The following is a 20,381-nucleotide window of genomic DNA, read 5'->3' on the forward strand; positions in this document are numbered from 1 at the left end:
TCCCATTTGCTCTCGGCGTACTTTACGTCTGGACGCATGGCAAATTGGCAGCGAAGGCGCACTCTTGTCCCTTCGGTACACGTACGTATGTGGTACAGACTGATAGCCTGCTCAGATAATACCCAGCTACCTATGCCACGCAGCTCGTTCACTAGCCCGAAAGGTCATATGAGCGAGCCTCCTTTGAGAATCGTAATCTATCTTTTGATTGTCGTCTCCGCCGTTTACGCTATTGAATCGATTGCCATATTCACATTCACTCTTTTCAACGCTCTCCTCCACAGCTAAGATATCTAAGCGGTGTATGCACACTCTTCGCCATACCACACACTCTTTCCTGTTTCAGCGATCGATCCTCGTCTATTTGCCGAAGAGCTCCAGAAAGCAGTAGGCGCATACCTAACTCATTGCTCCTTCTTGACCAAACGGAGCAGCCACGCTAGTGAGACCCTGTCTTGGCGCCACGATACAAACAATACTCACCTCACCTTCGCTCTTGTGTCTTCCCACTACGCTCGTTTCCTATAAGTCAGAACCGACTCAGTCTCCTTCACGCTTCACCGGTCATTCTTTCGTGTCTTCACCCGGAGTTTCTTCTCCATTTCGCTCCTTAGGCACTGCCAGTATCCTTCTCCGCTACTTCCCCGCGTACTTCACAACGATAAAAGAGCCGACAAAGTCGAAAGCAGTACCGCGACACCGATCGTTCTGTCAAGAACTTGGAGGAAGTAACTGTTTATAGGGAAGAAACGGTGGGTCGCTCTGCGTCACACTACTTACTGCCGCACTGGCTAACGTCAGGAGAAGGTCTTAGTGACTTCCACAAAAGTGTTGCAAGCTCTAGCCTACCATGAAGATTGGGCACATAGTTACCGCCACAGCGCTTGCTGTAATCACTGCAGCTAAGCCGCACCACATGCACCGCCACGCTCATGCTCACGATCCGATCAAGCGCGGTACCATATTCGCGCCTGCAGCGACCGAGACTCATATCGTATACTGGCTCGATGATCATTCAATCACAGAGGAAGAGGCCCGTGAGGGTATCGCTAACGGCACTCTGAAGTGGGGCAATGATGGTGTCCTTTCGACATCGACTAGTAGTCCCGTCGTATTGCCTACTCTGCCTCCAGCTTCCAAGCATCAAGTTCCTGCCGCCGATCCGACACCAGAACCGACTCCTAAGAAGGCTGCCGAACAGTCCGAGTCTGCGCCCGAACCTCAGAAGCCCGCGCCAACTCCTCAAATGCCCCCAAGCGACCCTACACCGAGTCTCTCCCAAGATACGACACCTGTTCAGCAGTCCGGCACTCCGCGTCCCTGGATAGACATGGTCGACAAGGATGGTCACTGTGCCGAGTGCGATAAAGAATTCCCGAACGGCAAAATACGTTGCACCGAGTTCCCTTACGGATATGGTGCCTTGCCTATCGCCCATGAGGGACTGGGAGGCTGGTCCGGTATCCAAGATCCCCAATACTCTGGAGGGGATGGTTTCGATGACATCACAACCGTTCCGAAAGGCTCATGCTCGGACGGTACCTGCTGCACGTCTGGCAGCTTCTGTTCCTATGGCTGCCCGAATCCATATCTCAAGGCTTCGTTCCCCTCGATTCAAGGTAGGACGGGTCAGAGTGTTGGTGGCTTGTACTGTAACAAAGACGGGTTCCTGGAGATGGCCGACGGCAAGATCGCCAATACCCTCTGCGTTCAAGGATCAAAGCACATGGGTGTGAAAGTGCAGAACAAACTCTCAAAGTCTGTCTCTTTCTGTCGCACAGACTATCCCGGTATGGTAAACACCCACCCTCTCAACGCACTTGCTTACACGTCGCAGGGACCGAGTCCATGACTTTCCCAGTCACCGTCGGTCCTGGTGAGACCGGCTTCCTAGCCAATCCCGATCAACAGAAGTACTTCTTTTGGCAAGGCAAGAAAACCTCAGCTCAGTATTACGTCAACAAACAGGGCGTGCCTGAAGATGAGGCTTGTACGTGGGGTACAGAGATGGGAGGCAAGGGCAATTGGGCGCCTGCGGTCTTCGGAACATCTTTCGATGACGGTCCAATGCAGGAAGGCTTCTCCAGCCTGAAACGAAACGAGCTATGCAAGAAGGAGCGACTTGGCTACGACATCACCTTCATTGGCGATGGCGTCGTGTCACCTTGCAGGTACAAGAGCGCCACGAACCAGTGGTGTCAAGCTGAAAAGTGCTGGGAAGACCCAGATCGCGGCTGCACTGTACGTCGCTCCACTGTATTTCCGCAAAGTCAGACAATCGCTAACTTGGATAGGCTGCTATTATGCATGGCGATCTCACTGTTGTACTATCGGATGGCTAGCACACCCGGCCTTAGTGCAGCGTCAAACGCATGTACCCCACTGTCTTGTCACTTTCCTTGGTCTGTCTCTACTAGATCTTCGGCTCTCACGACACTGTTCTCACTATTTCCCACTTCCACGTCAGCCTATTTCAGCAGGCTCATGTATTCCTGGTCAATACTTTCACAATGTCGAAGGCCCGGCGGACTGCGGCAACGATCTCGACGGAGCTTTTGGAGGAGGTTTCGGATTTCTTGAACGGATTACCAATTACCTTTCTTCGGATATGTACACATTTTCTCTTCTGTTAGCAATAATATCGAGATCTTTATGGGTTGTGATCCACGTGCTGGTCGTGATGCACAGTCGTCTTGGACTCCTAGGCCGAGAAGGGCTCTCCGTTCTTTGAAGCCAATGGCCTGTTGGCTTCAATGTCTGACGTTGGTACTCTACACGATTGCAAGAAAAGTGACACACACGAATCAAACAATATTCAGGCAGTAACTCATAAAGCGTAAACATCAATTCACTATGCTATCATACGGCAACGATGTCTCCATCAGCCCGATGCCGGGGTATCGTCTCAGTACACCAATCGGTGAAACAACAAAAAATGCAAAGTGCAATGCTCCGTGAGCCAAACTGCCAACTCTTGTGATGCTGCTAAAACACAATTCCCCCCTCCCATGACGATGCAATGATAAACGGTCCACCTGTCACACTGTTGACGGCGGCGAATGTGTAGGATATGAAGGTGGAATAGACTGAATGGAGATGTAACGCATAGCGGCCGTGAGGGCGGGCTGATCGATGTGCCGAAGGATGGCGGGTTGTAATAGGCTGCGTTGCCATACCTACCATCCGTAGCGCACCTTGACGCATACAAGCTGATGATGTTGATGCGTATCGTTTATCCGTGTCGATGACTTGCGCGTAAGTGCGCGTCGCTGTAATGTAACGTGAAACGATCGAGAGGTCCTTAGTACAAGCAGTAATCGCTTCGAAAGCGACGTCACTCGATCCAGAGGAACCCCATGTGAATAGTCTGCCTCAACTCGGATCCGGATTGAAACTGAGGAAGTCGGTCGGGTCATTCATATTGAGGGCCAGACTCGGGTCGAAACCGAGAAAAGAGCCATGCTCTGCCGTGGTCGTCGGTGTTGGGTCCTCCAGAGGTTCACCGGTATGACCGCCGTGTGTAAGACAACCGACGCATGCGCAGCCATCTCCGCATTGACAGGTACCAGAGGCGTCTGAACAGCTTGGTAGGGTCATCTCGTTCCAGAAGTAGGATGATGGCGAAAGTGTTACAGTGTCTTCGTCTTTGATGTCGCTTGGGCTGCTGGCTGCGGGCGATCCTATAGTATCTGTGGACTTTTGCAACGTGTCGCTTGGCGCTGACATGGTCGGTGTGTAACCAAGGCTGCTGGGGAATTGGGCTTGCGGCTGGCTTGGCACGGGGTTCAGTTGCTGTGGCCAGTCCCTGGGCAACACCATTGGTACCTGAGGCATGGTCGCCATGTCCATGCTCTGTTGAAAACTCATCTGCGTTGGTGTGGGTGTTGCTAAGCTTTGTTGCATTGGACCGAAGTTCAGGTTGTGACCGGCCTCCGCTCCGTAGCCAGATTGATGAGGGTAGGTAGGCATGTCGTACAGTGGTGGAGGCATCCCTCCGAAGCCGCCGTTGTACTGAAAGTGTGCCATGATCCTAACGTATTCCATCATTGTAGCGTTGTTGGGATGCGCTGCGCATCCAAAACAGCTACATGACTCTCCGCAGTGGCAGTTGTGTTCGGGAACGTGCTGACCGATGTGAGGACTTGCAACAGACGGTGACATGGGAGGGTTCGCTGACGGGCTCATCGATACGGAGTTTTGGCGATGATAGGCTGCCGCTGCATGGTTGTAGATTGGAGTGCCGAGACCGAAGGGGTTCGGTGCAGGCGATGGTATTTGCGCATGGAAGTTCTGGTACTGTGGGATCACCGCTTGAGCTGGAAATTGGAATTGATGTCCCATATGTTGATAAGCGTGTGACTGATCGTTGACGGGTGCATCTTCCTGCTTCGTTGAACAGCAAGACTTCTTCTGTGCTGGCGGCTCTGGAGCTGGTTTTGCTTTGGCTTTGCTGCCACAGCAGCCTCCTTGTGCTGGCGCTGGTGCTGGCTTGGCTTTGCTACCACAACAACCTCCTTCTTGAACTGGCGACAGAACCGGCTTTGGCTTGCAGCAACTGGAGACGGGCTCGTTTTGCGCAGGGAGTAAACGTGGGGTTGAGCTTGCACTCGAAGGGAGTGACGCTGCGTTGCTACCACTTGTTTCCGAGGGTGTATACGTGATGGAAGAGGCATCAGTCTTGGCGTCAAAGCCAGCCTGAATGGCTTTCTCGAGGTTGTACGGGGTGACGGCTGCAGACTTACGCCTGCCTTTTTGGATTCGACTGTTTCCTGCAACGGTAGCTGTGGGTGCAGCTCGTTCCGAAGGGCAAGCACATTCAGACGCTTTGGGAATTGTGTAGTTGATGACGACACGTTCGCAACTGCATGAGCCAGTCGGATGTGGACAGCTACTCAAAGGTCGACCCGGCTTTCGAACCTCGACAAGCACCCGATCTCTGTGGTCGCATTTCGACGAGCGATGGCCGCGGATGCACGGACCGCTATTGAAAGTCAGTTAAAGTGCACGGCGAATGAGCAGCCTGCGCAATGCGATGCAAGCCGCAGTCGCTAAAGAATTTCTCGGGTACCTGCTGTATGTGCGTAACAAATAGCGAAGACAAGAGGGTAGGACAATGCAGAACGAGGAGCAAGACGAATAAGCGGGAGTACCTACCAGGCGACCTTCTTGCGCTCTCCATTGACTTCGGCCCACATGATGCGGGGCTGATATGAGGTCGAAATAACTTGCTCAATCCGCGGCAGGTTACCACCAAATGCGCCGTGTATCGGGGACGAAGTAAGACTGCTGATGGGAACAGCTTTTGTCCAAGCTTACTGTATACCGCGCACGTGAAAGTCTTGCGGAGGGGTGAGGTGGCGTACGGCACGGAAGACAATGCAGTGGCAAGAGTCTAGGCTAAACGTACGACTCTCGTTGGTAGAGAAAGTGGCCGACAGGCTTCAATGTGGTGCGATGTAACTATCCGAAAGAGAAGGTAGACTCGGTACTGGGCTTGGCTAAGTGATCTGTGAAGGGTCCAGCTCCGAGCGCCTGGAGCGTTGATAACCCTGAGCGCTGCCACCGGCTTCCCACAGTGTCGGTGATAATACTGTATAAGCACAGGCGTTGGTTGATGCAGTAGCGATCTTGAGCGCGGAACGGATGAATGGTGGATCGTATGCAGGCGGGCGCACGTCGGAAATGCACACGGCAACAGCGGCAGGGTCCTCAGTTGAGAGCCGGCGGAATCAGGGCGCCGGTTGTACTGGATTCCTCCCAGGATGCGGTCTGGAGAAATATTGCCTTGACAGGGCCCAGCGTTGGTGGGGACGTGAGATACCAGTTCAAAACCGCAGAAAGAACACCGCCGTCACCTCTCCCCACTAGACGGATGAATGACTCGGGTCTCCAGGTGTCAAGGCGTGGGATCTGCTGGTCGGCGCTCGAAGGTTTGTCGTGAATTGAATGGATGCGACGTTTGGCGGAGGGTTGGATTAGGCTTAGTGCCTTAGCGTTGAGCAAGTTTCTTACTAAGCGGTCTTAGTCGCTTCAGGGCGGCACAAGCAGAAGGTGCGATGATGGAGAAATAGATGCCAGGCGATGTCTCAGCGGTAAAGCAAGTGGAGGAAGTGGTGAGATAAAGTACCTGCAAGACGGGAGTTATGGAAACGTGACCTACGGAGAGCAGCACCTGTGCCTGCTCAGATCATGGTCAGAAGAACCGTGGAAACGATGCTGCGGCCGCCGGGTATATCACTGGAGCGTGGGGAATCTGGCGCCGAGCGGACCCTGGCGCCCTCAGATGAGTACCGCGATAATTCAATCGGTGTGGGCGCGATTGGTAGGCCGTGGTATACTTGAGGCGTCGCTTGAAGCCACCTGGATCACGTCCCACGCCATCGGGCTGGTGCAACGCTCGCTGCCACAGCCAACGAGCGAGCGGCAGACCCTGCGGCCGTTTGCAGCGCATCCTGCCTGGTCAGCCTTCAGACCCCGTTGATGACGGCGATCCGCTGTTTCGAAGATTGCGTCTGTCTGGAACGCAGCTGAGATAGGAAAGGTGGTGGCTGGTGATCTAGGCACGTGCCACTTGTGGCTCCGCTCCTCGAACACCCAAAATACAATCTTCGCCAAGACCATTGTTTCGTCACAACTTTCCTTCCATCATGTCCTCAGAAGCCGACGAGGAGGGCCTGGACCTGTTCCAAGAGCCTACCGACTTCTATGAACCAGAAAAGCAGGCCACATTCGCGTCTCATCAGCTGCTTTCCGGCAAAGAGCTCACTGTTCGTTTGGTCGGTCACAACCCTTTGTGGGTAAGTCATGCGCTTGATCACCGACATCCCGAAGCAATGTATGGAACTTGTCAACGCCACCAGTATTGGCTTCCGTTCTTCTAGAAGACTTCTGGAAGGCCCGTGGAATTTCGGAAATGCTTCGATACCTTCACTGACTTCTGACGTACTTGAGCTGCGCTTGGCACGTTCACTGACGTATTCAGGGGCACTTTCTATGGAATGCAGGGCGCACTATATCTGAATATCTAGAGGAGAATGCAAAAGAGCTGGTTGAAAACCGGACGGTTCTCGAGCTTGGCGCCGGAGCAGGACTTCCAAGCCTTGTCTGTGCTCTCAACGGTGCCGCTCAAACGGTCGTCACGGACTATCCCGATGCTGAGTTGGTCGAAAACCTGCAATACAATGTCGACCATTGCGAACTACTTTCTAAGCCACCCAAGATTGTGGCGGAGGTTTGTGACTGTGCTCAACTTTGGCAAACATCACTAATGTATGTACAGGGGTATCTCTGGGGTGCGCCTACCGGTGACTTGACGAAATATCTGGCTGATGGTTCGGGCTTTGATGTCCTCATCTTGGCCGACCTTCTATTTAACCACTCGGAACACGCCAAACTCATCAAGACTGTCCAGCTGACCCTCAAGAAATCGCCGAACTCCCGAGCCTACGTCTTCTTTACACCATACCGCCCGTGGTTGTACGAGAAAGACTTGGCTTTCTTTGATCTGGCCAAGGATGCGGGCTTTACCGTCGCTAAGACGTTCGAGAAGGTCATGGATAAGGTCATGTTCGAGGAAGATCCTGGTGTGAGTTTTGCGGATCGCTTTATTTGCAGACGTCACTGACCGAACTTAGGATGAACTTCTTCGCCGGACTGTCTTCGGCTACGAGCTGACTTGGAACGCATGAGGCTTGTTCTCGGAGTAACAACGAGTAAAGCACGATGTTTCCCGCAGGCCAAATCAATGGTACTCGTCCGCCATATGTGAGTACCAGTCCTGGAGCAACAGAACTTTGGTACGCAACTGCTCAGTTTTGTTTTGAGAGCCACAAAGCTTTCAGCAGTTGTGTGAGCAGCAATTTTGCCATCGTGTCTCACGCCATAGCCTTCCCCAAGCAACATCCATAAATGCGACTACAGCAAGTCGAGTTTGTTTTTGGAGACGTTCGGCAAAACATGCATAGGATTGACTTTGCGGGCTTTCAGCCATCTAGCGGTACACGTATAGTATGCATAATGCCTTTCCAGCCTCTACCTCGCATACCTTGTTCGCTAATTCTAACACATCCCCTTTCTACGCGACGTTATGTACGTACTCCGTCAAAGTCTCACATCGTGCATTGCGGGAGCGTGAGGAGGGCTCTATTGCACAATACGTTGCGACTTCTTCTATCGTATGATTGTACTGATAGACTCACAAGGCACGTATAACAGATTCACTTCTCGCTGGGTATGCTGCAATATGCCAACACACCGCGCGAAACACTGTTCACTCCGTTCCACATATGCCTAGGCGGGAGTTCCTCAGTATGGGACACAGCAACACTTCACTACCTAGAGGTTCATCGCGATCAGCGTTCTAGCTTCACCACCCCTTCCCACCTCTGCTCAACTAACCCCATGGTCGTGTCAACGCTCGAGTCCCGAGTGGCATCTCTGAGCCTGGGCGGCTGTGTCGGGTGGCAAAGTCAGGCTGATCTAGTATTTCCAGTGTCCCCCACTGCCTCTTCCCCATCTCCTGACCCATCTCGCTTAGATGATACATCATACCAAGGTGCAAGCGATGCAGTGGGATTGAAAGGTAGCGTCAAAGAATACACGCTACCCCCACTCCCAACTCGTGTGGAGCAGATGATGAGGGTCTTGCCTGTCAAAGGACAGCGTCCTCTCCTGCAACACATCTCACGCCATCCGATGACCCTAGCTGATGTCGAGGCTTTGGTCCCTACACTCATCGGTAGACATCAGATTATGGACCAGTTGGTCGTGAACATTGGCTACTTCAACGCTAGAGGCTTGATACCGTCTTCTGACCTCGAGCACATGCTTATCCACATCCTCGCTCTAGGTGACGAACAGCATTACCTATACGAAACAACACAAGCCCGGATTGAACTAGAACGCCTCCGCTATCAACACTACGAGCGCATACAGCGCCAAAACCGGATAAAAAACATAAAAGGTTTCAAGAAGACGGGAAGAATTAGGAGCGATGTTCAGCATTGTGAGTCTATTGGCGACTTTTCTCGTTCCAGGCTGCACAGTGGACCGGGCCTAACGGATCGGAAATATCCCAGGGTCCGGCTCCCGCAAAATGATACGCGACAGGTGAGCATGATACCCAATCTGTCATTTTCGAAATTGAACACGGAGGTCGAGCACGATGATGTGTGGAAGAGAACTGGATCGACTCCTGACGTCCTGTGTGGGAGGAAGGGGAGGAGCGACAAGATTGTCGCGAAGCTACCATCCAAAGAGCGTTCATCTCAAGCCCAAGTTCCGCCTACGCGCCGAAGACAAAGAAAGCGGTCTAGGATACCTTGAAGCATTCGAAATAGCAAGATTTGTGAAAGTTGACCTCAGTGATGAGCGATGCATGCCTGTGAGGTTGAATTGTTTGCGGGGGCTAGCGCCGTTGACCGATAGAGCTTATCCATTGCCGAGGTTCCTTGAGGCTTCACGACTCCTCGACTGCCGACCACGATGACGCGCTACAAACCACCATGATAGCCTCATAGCGATGCCTGCCATCTCTATCAACATCTATCTATCATGACCTCCTCAAAGCCACCGAAAGCCATCCTGTTCGACATCGGCGGAGTTGTTGTACGTGCCTCCTTTACACTGCCCTGCCATTCATTACTATGCGCGACGGGACCACGTTAGTTAACGCCTACCATTGCAGGTCATCAGCCCTTTCCAAGCCATTCTCGACTACGAAATCGAGAACAAAATCCCGAATGGCTACATAAACTTCGCGATCCAGAAAGGCCCTCACGACACCGGCGCATGGCAGCTCATTGAACGGGGCGAAGTCGAACTCAATGACGATTGGTTCGCGGCCTTCAAGAAGCAGCTTATGCGACCGGAAGTATGGTCACAATATCTCCAGAAGCTGGCGCAGCAAGAGAGTGTCGGTGGTGGACAAGCCATTGAGGGCGGGAAGCCACAGGTGCCGGACATCGACGCGAAGAAGCTGTTCTGGCGCATGATGAAGATCAGCCGAGCTCCGGATCCATACATGTACCCCGCGCTACGAAAGCTAGGCGAAAGCGGAAAGTTTGTCCTGGGCGCGTTCAGCAACAACGTTACTTTTCCCACGGGCATTCTCGACGACGAAGGCAAGCTCTTCACCAAAGAGCTCATCCACGAACCGGTGCCCAACCCTTACGCGAACGACTCCACAGATATCACGACGTGCTTTGACATCTTCCTTGGCTCGGCGGCGGTTGGTGTCAGAAAACCGGATCCGGAGGCATACAAGCTGGCGGTACGGGAGATGGACAAGATCGCGAGGAAGAAGGGCATGGGGAGTGTGAGGGAAGGTGACACTCTCTTCTTGGACGACATCGGCATAAATCTGAAGTTTGCGAAGAAGACGGGACTAAGGACAATCAAGGTGAATCTGGGCAAGACGAAGGATGCTGTGAAAGAGCTCGAAGAGGCTGTCGGCATACCATTGTTGGACGAGAAAGCTAAGCTATGAATGTTGACATGAGTTCCACCTGCTTCAGAGGTCACAGGCCTCCTTAGCCTCAAGATCCGCCATTCTCTTATGCGCTGCACTCTCCACCAACCTAATGACAGCCAACAGTGCAGACTGACGACTCAGTCCTTCCTGAGGCGCAATGAGGAACTTCTTTTCTGGGGTAACTGACTTAGTGTTCCAGCCAATGACGCACGCGCGGAACTTTTCAACACCCTCTCCTCTGCTTTCGTATCTGCCCATTAGGAGCAGTGGTTCTAGCGTCGGGCGGTACGTGGAGGTGATTAATTCTGTGATGATGTCAGTGCGGTGTCAAGGTATGGTGAAGAGCGGTGTTGTACTGCTGAGATAGCTGAGGTGATTCTCATCGGTGTCTAAGAGGGGCGTAGCAGGAACGCTGGGAGGTGCTGGTACGTGGGGGCGACTCTCGTTGCTCGATTCGTGTGCCATGGTACTCATGATGACGACGGTTTGCGGAGCTTTATTGGATAGCTGCCCCTCAAGGCTATGTATCGGTCGGGCTGCTTGCTCTCTGGCATCGCAATCATCTTCAAGAAGCTTTTGTCATAGCAAAGCAAGCCTTATATTTTGTTGCTGCTGACAATTATAGCAATCGGAAAGGCAGTCAACAAGTTTAAAAGACGCACGAGGTTCCTTCCTAGCACAAGAGACGACTGACACACCTGTTCTCTTCTACTGCCTCTCGCTCCAGACATGACCATCCTCCCAGTATCGCAGGCAGACGTCAATACTCTCACATACATCAACCTCCTGGTTAAAGGCATCTTTCCGTTCCCCCACCCGTCCGCCGCTGTGAAATTAGGCTGTCTGAAGAACGAGCTAGGAATTGTCAAATATCGTGCGAGGGTCATTTCTTGTTATCACCATCAGTTTGACACCTCCAGCGGAAAACCCGTGGAGCTGATGACGGATCTCATCGAGGTGCAGGTAGCAGATTCGCGGAGTGAGGTGCTGTTGAAATTGCTAGAGGCAGTGGAAGATTATGCTGGAATGAGAACGTTGTTCCCGGAAGTACCCGACGAGAGAGAGAGCGAAGAAGACTACGCTGAAGAACAACGACCGGGAGAGCCCGAGGAGAATGAAGACGAGTAGGACTTTAGGAAGATAATGCAGAAGATGTCCTGGGGAGCCCGAGAGGGGGAGTATGATTTGTTGGAATCACAACAGATCATGCAGCAGGAGGGGTTTCGAGGAAGATAATGAAATGAGGGATCTGGACATGATGGTAACCGTAACAGATGTTGTGGTCCACGAAAAGGGCGGTAATGCGAGAACTTATCGCGTATGCAGCCGCTCTTCTAATCTGGAGGATTGATCCATACAACGTAGAAACACAAGCCAGCAAGATACCCCATTTGCATTACTCAGTCAAGCAGTCTCGCATACTCCAAGAACCCTTGTGATCAGAAACATGACTCATCCCCCCAAAAGCACCCTTACACCTTGTGCAAGGAAAAGGCCAAAACATCTTAGGGCCCACATTGACGTTTGGCGACCTACTTCACATCTTTTTATCCCAATGTAGGCCATAAACATATTAAGGGTCTTTACTTGTATGAGATGCTCACCCCCTCTCACCCCTCCCCACACTCCCACTCCCAACACTCCCACCCCCATCCCTCGCCGCCTTCTTCTTCTGATAGTTATCATCATTCAACATCATCCTTCCAATCTCCATCTCCACAACTCCCAACAAATGTTCCAGCGCCTCTTTCCTGCTCCCACCCATTTCAGGTCCGAGTTCGAGGCTTCTAACTCCGCCTTGTTCGATGCTGTAGAGGGAGGCGCAGAAAGCGAGAGAGGGGTCGACGGCTTTTGGTTTGGAGGTGGAGTTTGCGGAGGCTTTGGGTGGGGGGTGGCGGCCTAGGATGCAGGAGGGGGGTTTGAGGGGGGAGAGGATCCATGATTGCGCTGAGGGGGGAGGTGAGTGGGTGGGAGGGATGGGGTTGGGGGGGTTTTGGTACTTACTTTCGATTAAGTCGATGAGATATCTAATTTCCGTTTCGTCTTCACCACGTAGATTTGGAAGCGGTTCGCGAGGTCGGCCGAGGCGCTCAGGCATACTTGCTGCCAATGAATCCATCTGTGTCTTGAGTTCTACCACTTTGCGATATCAAGACAAAGGGCAACTAGAGACGGTCTATTATGGCGAGAAACCGGTGAAGAAGCCGCGTCATCTACTAGGATCAGTGGTGTACCAATGTGTTTGTCTAGTTGTACAATGAGGCGGGAGGGTGAACAGGTGGGTGAGATCACTTGGAGAAGCAAACTTTGTGGAACCGTCGAAGCGATTCGATACATTTGCATGCGCTCATTCCACTATGTTCACATGTTTATAGATGTGTAGACATGCGTAGGTTAGATCACAAAACTGATTGCTGGACGTCTAATTGTATAAGCAAAGCACAGGCGTGGTCAGTGGAGCCCTACGAGTGATACTGATATTCACTTGGCATGTGTTACACCTACTTCAAGCGACGATTGTGTTCTGAAGAAGGCCGTCTCTCTACTGCAGATCACTAACATCTTTCATGCACCACTTCTCTTTCGTTTCGGTGGAGGCGGGCCTGCTCTCTTCCCCTTGACCTGAGCACCAGCTTGATTTCTGTCTCCTCCAATATCCCTGAGTGCACCACCTCTCGGCCCATCTACTCCGTCATTACTCTCTTTAGACATTGCGTCTCGAGCAGCTCGCTCTGCGGCTTCCTTAGCCTCCGTCAATTCAAAGATCTTTTCCCAGAACTCTACTGCAGGTGTTTCCATATTCAGACTTTTCGTAGCCATCAACCTCTCCAAGGTGCGCAACAGCCCCAGTAATGCTTCTTCCCTTGTCGATCCCCCATGCAGGCCAAGTCCTAATACTGGTGAATGATCTGTAATTGAGCTAGTAACAACAGTACTCAGGTATCCATTGAGATTGGAATTGGTGGAGTCTTGATAGAGTAGGACGGATGCCTTGAACTCGTCGCCGAAGAGACTATCGGCTAGCATCTTCACATGGCTAAGAGTACGGTGGTCGGCCTCGGTCACGGGCTTGGCTCTGGCTGTGGAGTTTACGCTCATGATTGATAGGTATTTCGGTAAGCTGGGATACCAAGCCAAGGTATGCTCTCTACATAAGCGAATAAATGCGACAGTTTGCTCGCCATGGTAGCAGACACAAACGCATCAAACAGTCTCTAATGTTCCACCAGTGTGGAAGCATTCAACTGCTAGACACCCTTTTGCGTCATGGAAGAACACCCCAGAAGGATAAGGATCAAAAGCACGGCCCATTCAACGCCTGCTGCTCTATCATAGCGCGTTGGTGTTGCGTTACACGAACGCCCAACAAGGAGTACTCCACCCTTGTGGCGCATGCGCAAACGCTCAATCTCTTTTTTCCAGTTACTTCTCGGATTTTCGCCGACTCTCTTCCATGATCTGGCTGCTACCTTTTCCGATTTTGTTGACACGATGACGCCGGTGGCACTTCTTGTAGCCGCTGTCTCACTGGTTGCGCTCGTAATCCAGTATCTCTCTCACCGACGACAATGCCTCGTGAGTCCAACCTATGACCTACACACTCCCAAGTTACTGAATTTCAGAAGAAAGACCAAGCAATTAGCGACCGCCACGGATGTCTTCCAGCCCCTAGACTGAACAACCAAAGGCCGTTTGGTATCGATCGACTTGAGCAGATCTTCCGCGCAGACTCTGAATCGCGATTAATGGAGCTCTTCCTGTTCCATTTTCGGCAAACGGGAAAGACACTAGAGCACAAGTTTCTGGGAGTGAAAGCGTATGGAACTGTCGAGCCGGCTAATTTGGAGGCTATCTTGTCTACCAATTTCAAAGGTGCGGAATTGAGAAGATGACGTGGTGGGTGTTTTGGAAGGCTGACTTACAGGTAGACTTTGGTCTTGGGCCTCGTCGAGCGATCCTTTTCCCAGCGTTTGGTGATGGTATTTTCACGCAGGAAGGCGCTGGCTGGAAACACTCCCGGGATATACTGCGACCGCAATTGCAACACAAGCATTATGAGAGCCTTGAGATATTCCAAGAAGCGACCAATGATCTCATCCGGTTGGTTCGAGAAGGCGACGGGATCGTTGATCTGCAGCCGCTCTTCTTCCGCTTGACTCTCGATACCACGACAGCGTTTTTGTTTGGCGAGTCAACTCGCAGTCTCGCACACCCGGAGGCTGTTGGGGAGCGGAATTTTGCGGATGCATTCAACACCGCCCAACAATGGGCTGTTATCAGATATCGACTCCAGGACCTTTACTGGATGATTGACGGTAGAGGGTTCAGGAAAGCTTGCCGAGATGTTCGCGAGTTTGCCGACAAGATTATCGATCGCAATATTTTGTCGAATCGATGTAAGACAGACGATGAGGGTAAACATGTCTTTCTGGATGCCGTTGCGCAGCACGCGTCGAATCGAGCTGCATTAAGAGGTCAGATCATCAGTCTGTTAGTCGCTGGGAGGGACACCACCGCCTGCCTTCTTTCCTGGACATTGTGAGTTGCGCTTCCCAATGTTGGGGTTCTCGTCTAACATGAACAGTTTTCTGCTCGCACGTCATCCGAACGTGATGAAGAAGCTGCGCGAGGAAATCCTCTCGACCTGTGGCACAGATTCGGAACTTAGCCGCGATAGCTTGAGACGATTGCCATACCTGCAAAACGTGCTCAAAGAAGGTACGTCTTAAGCTGAATCTTCCTCTCAAATGAGATTCTCACCTTCAGATTAGTCCTGCGACTATACCCATCCGTGCCTGTTAATATCCGTATGGCTTCAAGGACCACTGTACTTCCCACAGGAGGCGGTCCGAATCGCAATTCCCCAGTCCTCATACCAAAAGGGAGCGCGGTAGCTTTCAGTGTGTATGCTATGCACCGCCGACCCGACCTTTATGGAGTGGATGCAGAGCTGTTCCGACCAGAGAGATGGGATGAAGAGATGCCTCTGCAGCAGCAAGATCCGACAAACGCCAAGTGGGGGTATCTTCCTTTCCATGGTGGACCGCGGACCTGTCTAGGGAGTAAGTACCTGCGTGGGTTGCGCTTTTCGTCATCAAGCTAATCTGAAATTATAGTGGACTTTGCGCTAACGGAAGCTGGGTACGTGATTGTGCGACTTCTTCAGAGCTTCGCGGATATCAGACTTCCCAAAAGAGAAGCTGTCGAGCTGGTTGGAGTGGAGAAGCAGGTCATGACACTCGTCATATCGATCAAAGACGGCTGCAATGTTGAGATCGGTCAGTAGTAAGGCACAACGGTGAAAGGGTTTCTAGTGATGAGATGTGATGGAGGATATCGTCATCGTAGACCTCGGGATATTCCAATTCGATTAGCGCGCGGCGCTAGTGAGGACCCAGGGCTGCCTTCTCGCCCGGCAGGTACTAGGGACCACAACGATCAAATACGATGTCCATTGCTCAACCATGCCTCCACATTTCCCTATCTACCACGGCTTCTGTGGAATAAACTCTACTCCAATTTCTCTGCCGATATCTTCTATCGACAAAGCTATTCCTGCAGCTGAGACCAACCCTGTTCCGCTTTGCGTTCTCCTTCTAGCTTCTTCATACACTGCTTCGCAACTCACCAGATTCTTCCTCTTCCTTTCGTTTTCCTCAACGTCATCTCTTTCCTTCTCGCTTATCATCACGTCGAGTCTCCAGGCCGCGGTTTCCTCTAGCTTCCTCAGCACGGCTTGTAGAACGCCAGACCGAGTGTTGGCTGTTTCGACGTTCGAGAGTAGTCGTCTCTTGACAATACCTGAAGACTCTGTTTTTGACTCCACCACAGCGGCACGATACCGGTAAGATACACTGTCAGTGCTCCAGCCGTGACTCACGTACAATTTGCCATTTGGATAGACGGCATCGATAAGCTTGGTTACGGCGTAGAAGGTCTGGAACTCGGGGTCTGTGATGCTGCTGGACATCGGTGCTGATCTCGGGTTGTTAGATAGTGTAAGTGCTGGAATTTCAGCATGTGGATGCGTGTCGTTATATAAGAAGAGCACCATAAGTTTGTCTAGCTGATCAGTGATCAAACTTAGCATTACTCAGCCGACTTAATTACAGTCTCATGATAGTCGCACAGGCGCTTACAGCAGAACAATATCTCCCATATGTAACATACTACGAACTATGGTACTGCGATAACCAAGAGGCGACCTAGCGACGATGACTACTACTACCACTGCGTCAATTCCAGGCCGTTCTGATCTTGATATTATACTTCCCGTATTTGGTATGATTTTTACGCATGCAGATACTTGAGATAGAGGAAAATATCGCATCTCCGAGGACCTCTGTAAAACACTATGAAGTCTGCACATCACCCCTACCGCGCCCTGTCCCTTCCTTCAACTCTATCCTCTGGCTTCGCTCCTGCCTTCACCCGGACTGGTGAAGACCCCTCACTTGACTTTGGAATGTCCTTGCCTTGTTCCAAGTGCTTGCGTTTCCCAGACTTTTCCGCGTCCCCCTTCCCTAGAGACTGGTCGGTGTCTAGCCTGGGCTTTTTATCAACACCTCTTCCCCCCAGCGTTCCCCCCTTCCTCTTCCCTCCCTCGTCTTCCTCTTCACTGGACGACAGCTCGGCGTCGCGAGCAGCATCACTAGCCCGCCGTTCCGCCTCGATTTGCTCAAAGTTATCGTGCACGTAGTCCTCCAGATCTCCCAAAAGTGTGTCTAGTGCATCGACGCGTTTCTTCGCATTACCGCTAGCCATGATGATGTCCTTCATCACCTTGCCTTCATACTTCGCTACCCCGGCGTGGTAGCTGAGAACCTTGCCGGCTAGGTTCTTTTCACGGGCGACATACAATCTGTGCCCCGGGAACACCTGGCGGATGAGTTTGGCGATGAAGTAGAAAGTGTTGTACTCTGCGGCTGTGATAGGCATGTGTGCTGATTTTGATTTCGTGAGATCTTTGTCGACTGTCGAGAAAGGGTGGGCGTGTGAGTGCAAAGTGATTGGCATGCGAGTGCGCAGATATATATAAGTACAACAGAACACGTTTGCTTACCTAGTCAGCTACTAGAATCCGCGAGACTGTACCTAGAGCGTAGTATTAAGAGAAACCAAAAGCCATGGATAAGAATATCTTCATTCCTCAAATGACTAGACGTAAACTCCATTCCTATGCAACAAACGCCATGCTATGCAACATTGAAATGTACATATCAACATAACCAACATGCCTTCGTATCCGTTGTATTCGCCATATCTTCACGTCCCCCAATCATCCCATTCGCCGTTTTTCCGCGGCCGTTCCCGACTTGTGCTTTTCTTCGCTTTTGGTGCTGGGTCTAAGAACCCATCTGGTATATCATTCCAGTTTTGCGTCCCTTTCGGGGGTGCGGATACGGTCTGCGCTTTTCGTGCTTTTCGTTGGTCTACCGCTTGCTCGTCGCTGGAGACTTCGTAATCGTCGTCTTCGTCTTCGGATATGTAATTGTATTGGTCGAACTTCCTCCTGTCGATATTTTGGAGCGGTACGTCCCCGTCTGCGTACATGCCGCGTTCTCGTCCTAGTATTTGGTCGGCTTTGTTCGGACTTCTTCGTCCGTCGATGGGGCCTTTGGCGATGCCGTTCGAGGGGGTGAGGTATTGGGTCGGCTCGCCTTGACGAGTAGGTGCTGGCCACTCTGGTCGTCTTGTGGCTCGCGGTGCAGGCTGGTTGTATTGGCCGGGCATCCACCCATCCGGTCCGCGGGTGGGACGTCTGAATTCTGCCTCAGTAGGAGTATCAACACCCCAGCCGGCAGCGCGCTCACGCTGCTTTTGTATTTGCTCTTCCCTTTCTCTTTCACGCTTTATCCGTTCCCGAGCTGCCAGCCACTTCGGACTGGGCTCCCACGACCATCCGTCTCCAGTTGTTGTTACCAGTGGCACGAACCACGTCAACGGCGAAGGCCCGAAGACATGCCCAATGTTGCGTTTCCAGCCCAAATCAAATGCGTTCGGTAGCATCTCGTTGTCGCGCTCGTCGAGGTAGCTGTCGTAGCGGTCTTGGTTCTGCTGGCGCTCTCGGTATTCGTAGGATTGATAGTGTGGGTGGGAGTAGCCGTTCGCGTGGCCTGGGACGGGAGAACGCGATGCGGATCGCGAAGGCTGCTCACCCTCTTCGGGTCTGGTCACTCCTGGGAGAGCGTTCGCATGGATCTCGCGTAATTGGTCGCCAACGCTCAATCGCCCGTTTGCTTGCGCCTCGACATAGTTCCGGTCGTTGAGCTGGTGCTTCATCGTGCTTCGGAGTGGTGAGAGGTAGCGCGTCTTCTCCAAGCTCTCGATCGTGGTCTGACCCCTGACTGTAAGCCACAGATGCCATGCAGTGAAGCCTGTAATGACAATCCCGATAATGCCAGACAGCACGGCGAGCAAGACGTAGTTGACAGGCATGAACGACTCCGTGTATTGTCCGTCACTCAGGATCTCGCTCCAGACCCAGGTCGCAGATGTCGCGAAACACACCCAGCAGAAGAAGGAGAGATATGTCAGGAACAGGACGAAGGCTTTGTAGTTGCGCAAGCCAACGCAAGTCGCGAGCCACGGGCAGTGGTGGTCCATCTTCAAGACGCAGCGCTTGCATGTGGAGCAGTGGTGGGAGCGGTCGGGCTTCTTGGACTGGCACTTGTTGCAGAAGCGCAGTTCACCGGTCGATGCCTTGACTGTGAAGGACGTGTACTGCATCTCTCCTCCTTCTTGCGACGGCAGGTGGCTGTAGCCATTCTTGATATTGAGCGGCGATCCGGGGTCGGTGAATACGGCGGTCGTGTAGCTCCAGTTGAGCATGAGATAGAGGAAGACGCCGAGGGCAGACGAGAACTTTCCTATGCGACGTGTCAGTAGTCGCGTCCAGGTATTTGTTCAAAGTGGTCTCATTGGACATGGACAGATATGCATTGGATGTATTGTACAGAGGGAGACGCACCCGTCCAGACATTCTTCGAGGGGACAAAGCCGATGCCAGCCTGCACCCACACGGCCCACGACGTCAGGCCGTAGACGAAGAGCAGCGGGAAGTAGGTGACGGCGGTGCAGCAGTAGCGCTCCACCTTCCTGGCCCAGCCGCGGCGGCGCATGGTTCGCGAGGGGGAAGTCGGGGGAGAGGGCGAGCCCAGCGTGGCCATGTCTATGGGCTGGCTGAGTGGGCGGGCATGTGGTGCGGTGGGTTGCGAGGGGATGTTTGTGCCTGGGGTCACCCCGTGGACGGCGCAGATCGAGGACGGGCGGCCTGGAGAAGGGGAGGCTGCGGAGGACAAGCAGCCGGCGCACGACTAGTTTCAGGGTGCAGCGGCGCACAGCATGACACAAACTAGCAAGCAGCGGACTTGGGGGTTGGAATAGGTAATGTAGTGCTGCAGAAACAAGTCGCGCAGGGTCACGGGGTGTCGTCGTTCAATTCGTCGTCTACTCGTGTCTAGTCGTAGTCATCAATGGTCGTCGTAGTCAATGTTGTAAGCGTCGGCGTCGTAATCGGTGGTTGAGTGAGGCGCATGATAGCGTGTCCCGGAGTACGCAGCGGCGCGCCTTGCTCACATCGACTCGGCACGCCGACCACGTGACGCCGTTGTTGGGACCGCCAACGCGGACACGGTACGTATGCATGTCATAAAACAAAAAGTCAGCCGCAAGGCCCAAGCACGTCCGGACAGGTGGCAGGTCAGACGCGCCTTTCAATCTTGGATGACTTCCACTTTTGGAGGCGCCTGGGTGCTGTCGCCCGTTTCAACTGCGCCGTCGCACACTCAGCCTGCGACGGCCGCGTCCTCTACAAGCTATATCCACCCGGGCGAGCGTAAAATAACGGCAATCCCGGGTGCATGCGCGATAATCTAAGGTAGCCTGATACAGTGGTTACAAGACGCAA

General features: G+C 52.6%; 10 protein-coding genes across 10 annotated transcripts; 6 read left to right on the forward strand and 4 right to left on the reverse strand.

Moving 5' to 3' along the window:
- Positions 1 to 850: 850 nt before the first annotated feature.
- Positions 851 to 2,342, forward strand: J4E86_001216 (uncharacterized protein; the record flags this gene model as incomplete). Its single annotated transcript, XM_051441786.1, has 3 exons — positions 851 to 1,790; positions 1,838 to 2,241; positions 2,295 to 2,342. The coding sequence occupies 3 exons, from the start codon at positions 851 to 853 to the stop codon at positions 2,340 to 2,342; spliced, it is 1,392 nt and encodes a 463-aa protein (XP_051307957.1).
- Positions 2,343 to 3,372: 1,030 nt separating this feature from the next.
- On the reverse strand, positions 3,373 to 4,047 carry J4E86_001217 (uncharacterized protein; the record flags this gene model as incomplete). Its single annotated transcript, XM_051441787.1, has 1 exon — positions 3,373 to 4,047. The coding sequence occupies one exon, from the start codon at positions 4,045 to 4,047 to the stop codon at positions 3,373 to 3,375; it is 675 nt and encodes a 224-aa protein (XP_051307958.1).
- A 2,600-nt stretch (positions 4,048 to 6,647) lies between these two features.
- On the forward strand, positions 6,648 to 7,688 carry J4E86_001218 (uncharacterized protein; the record flags this gene model as incomplete). The annotated part of the gene is made up of 4 exons (XM_051441788.1): positions 6,648 to 6,797; positions 6,983 to 7,231; positions 7,280 to 7,585; positions 7,635 to 7,688. The coding sequence occupies 4 exons, from the start codon at positions 6,648 to 6,650 to the stop codon at positions 7,686 to 7,688; spliced, it is 759 nt and encodes a 252-aa protein (XP_051307959.1).
- Positions 7,689 to 8,694: 1,006 nt separating this feature from the next.
- On the forward strand, positions 8,695 to 9,112 carry J4E86_001219 (uncharacterized protein; the record flags this gene model as incomplete). The annotated part of the gene is made up of 2 exons (XM_051441789.1): positions 8,695 to 9,004; positions 9,078 to 9,112. The coding sequence occupies 2 exons, from the start codon at positions 8,695 to 8,697 to the stop codon at positions 9,110 to 9,112; spliced, it is 345 nt and encodes a 114-aa protein (XP_051307960.1).
- A 440-nt stretch (positions 9,113 to 9,552) lies between these two features.
- Positions 9,553 to 10,486, forward strand: J4E86_001220 (uncharacterized protein; the record flags this gene model as incomplete). Its single annotated transcript, XM_051441790.1, has 2 exons — positions 9,553 to 9,606; positions 9,686 to 10,486. 2 exons carry the CDS (start codon positions 9,553 to 9,555, stop codon positions 10,484 to 10,486), a joined length of 855 nt encoding a protein of 284 aa, XP_051307961.1.
- A 714-nt stretch (positions 10,487 to 11,200) lies between these two features.
- Positions 11,201 to 11,599, forward strand: J4E86_001221 (uncharacterized protein; the record flags this gene model as incomplete). The annotated part of the gene is made up of 2 exons (XM_051441791.1): positions 11,201 to 11,353; positions 11,378 to 11,599. The coding sequence occupies 2 exons, from the start codon at positions 11,201 to 11,203 to the stop codon at positions 11,597 to 11,599; spliced, it is 375 nt and encodes a 124-aa protein (XP_051307962.1).
- Positions 11,600 to 12,071: 472 nt separating this feature from the next.
- J4E86_001222 (uncharacterized protein) lies at positions 12,072 to 12,569 on the reverse strand (the record flags this gene model as incomplete). Its single annotated transcript, XM_051441792.1, has 2 exons — positions 12,072 to 12,418; positions 12,476 to 12,569. 2 exons carry the CDS (start codon positions 12,567 to 12,569, stop codon positions 12,072 to 12,074), a joined length of 441 nt encoding a protein of 146 aa, XP_051307963.1.
- Positions 12,570 to 14,777: 2,208 nt separating this feature from the next.
- On the forward strand, positions 14,778 to 15,758 carry J4E86_001223 (uncharacterized protein; the record flags this gene model as incomplete). Its single annotated transcript, XM_051441793.1, has 5 exons — positions 14,778 to 14,857; positions 15,057 to 15,190; positions 15,244 to 15,279; positions 15,340 to 15,534; positions 15,673 to 15,758. The coding sequence occupies 5 exons, from the start codon at positions 14,778 to 14,780 to the stop codon at positions 15,756 to 15,758; spliced, it is 531 nt and encodes a 176-aa protein (XP_051307964.1).
- A 1,088-nt stretch (positions 15,759 to 16,846) lies between these two features.
- Positions 16,847 to 17,410, reverse strand: J4E86_001224 (uncharacterized protein; the record flags this gene model as incomplete). Its single annotated transcript, XM_051441794.1, has 1 exon — positions 16,847 to 17,410. The coding sequence occupies one exon, from the start codon at positions 17,408 to 17,410 to the stop codon at positions 16,847 to 16,849; it is 564 nt and encodes a 187-aa protein (XP_051307965.1).
- Positions 17,411 to 17,737: 327 nt separating this feature from the next.
- J4E86_001225 (uncharacterized protein) lies at positions 17,738 to 19,641 on the reverse strand (the record flags this gene model as incomplete). Its single annotated transcript, XM_051441795.1, has 2 exons — positions 17,738 to 19,341; positions 19,443 to 19,641. The coding sequence occupies 2 exons, from the start codon at positions 19,639 to 19,641 to the stop codon at positions 17,738 to 17,740; spliced, it is 1,803 nt and encodes a 600-aa protein (XP_051307966.1).
- Positions 19,642 to 20,381: the final 740 nt, after the last annotated feature.

The sequence above is a fragment of the Alternaria arbusti genome (genome assembly GCF_024043155.1).
Source record: "Alternaria arbusti strain BMP 1465 chromosome Unknown scaffold_1, whole genome shotgun sequence".
Lineage (NCBI taxonomy): Eukaryota > Fungi > Ascomycota > Dothideomycetes > Pleosporales > Pleosporaceae > Alternaria > Alternaria arbusti.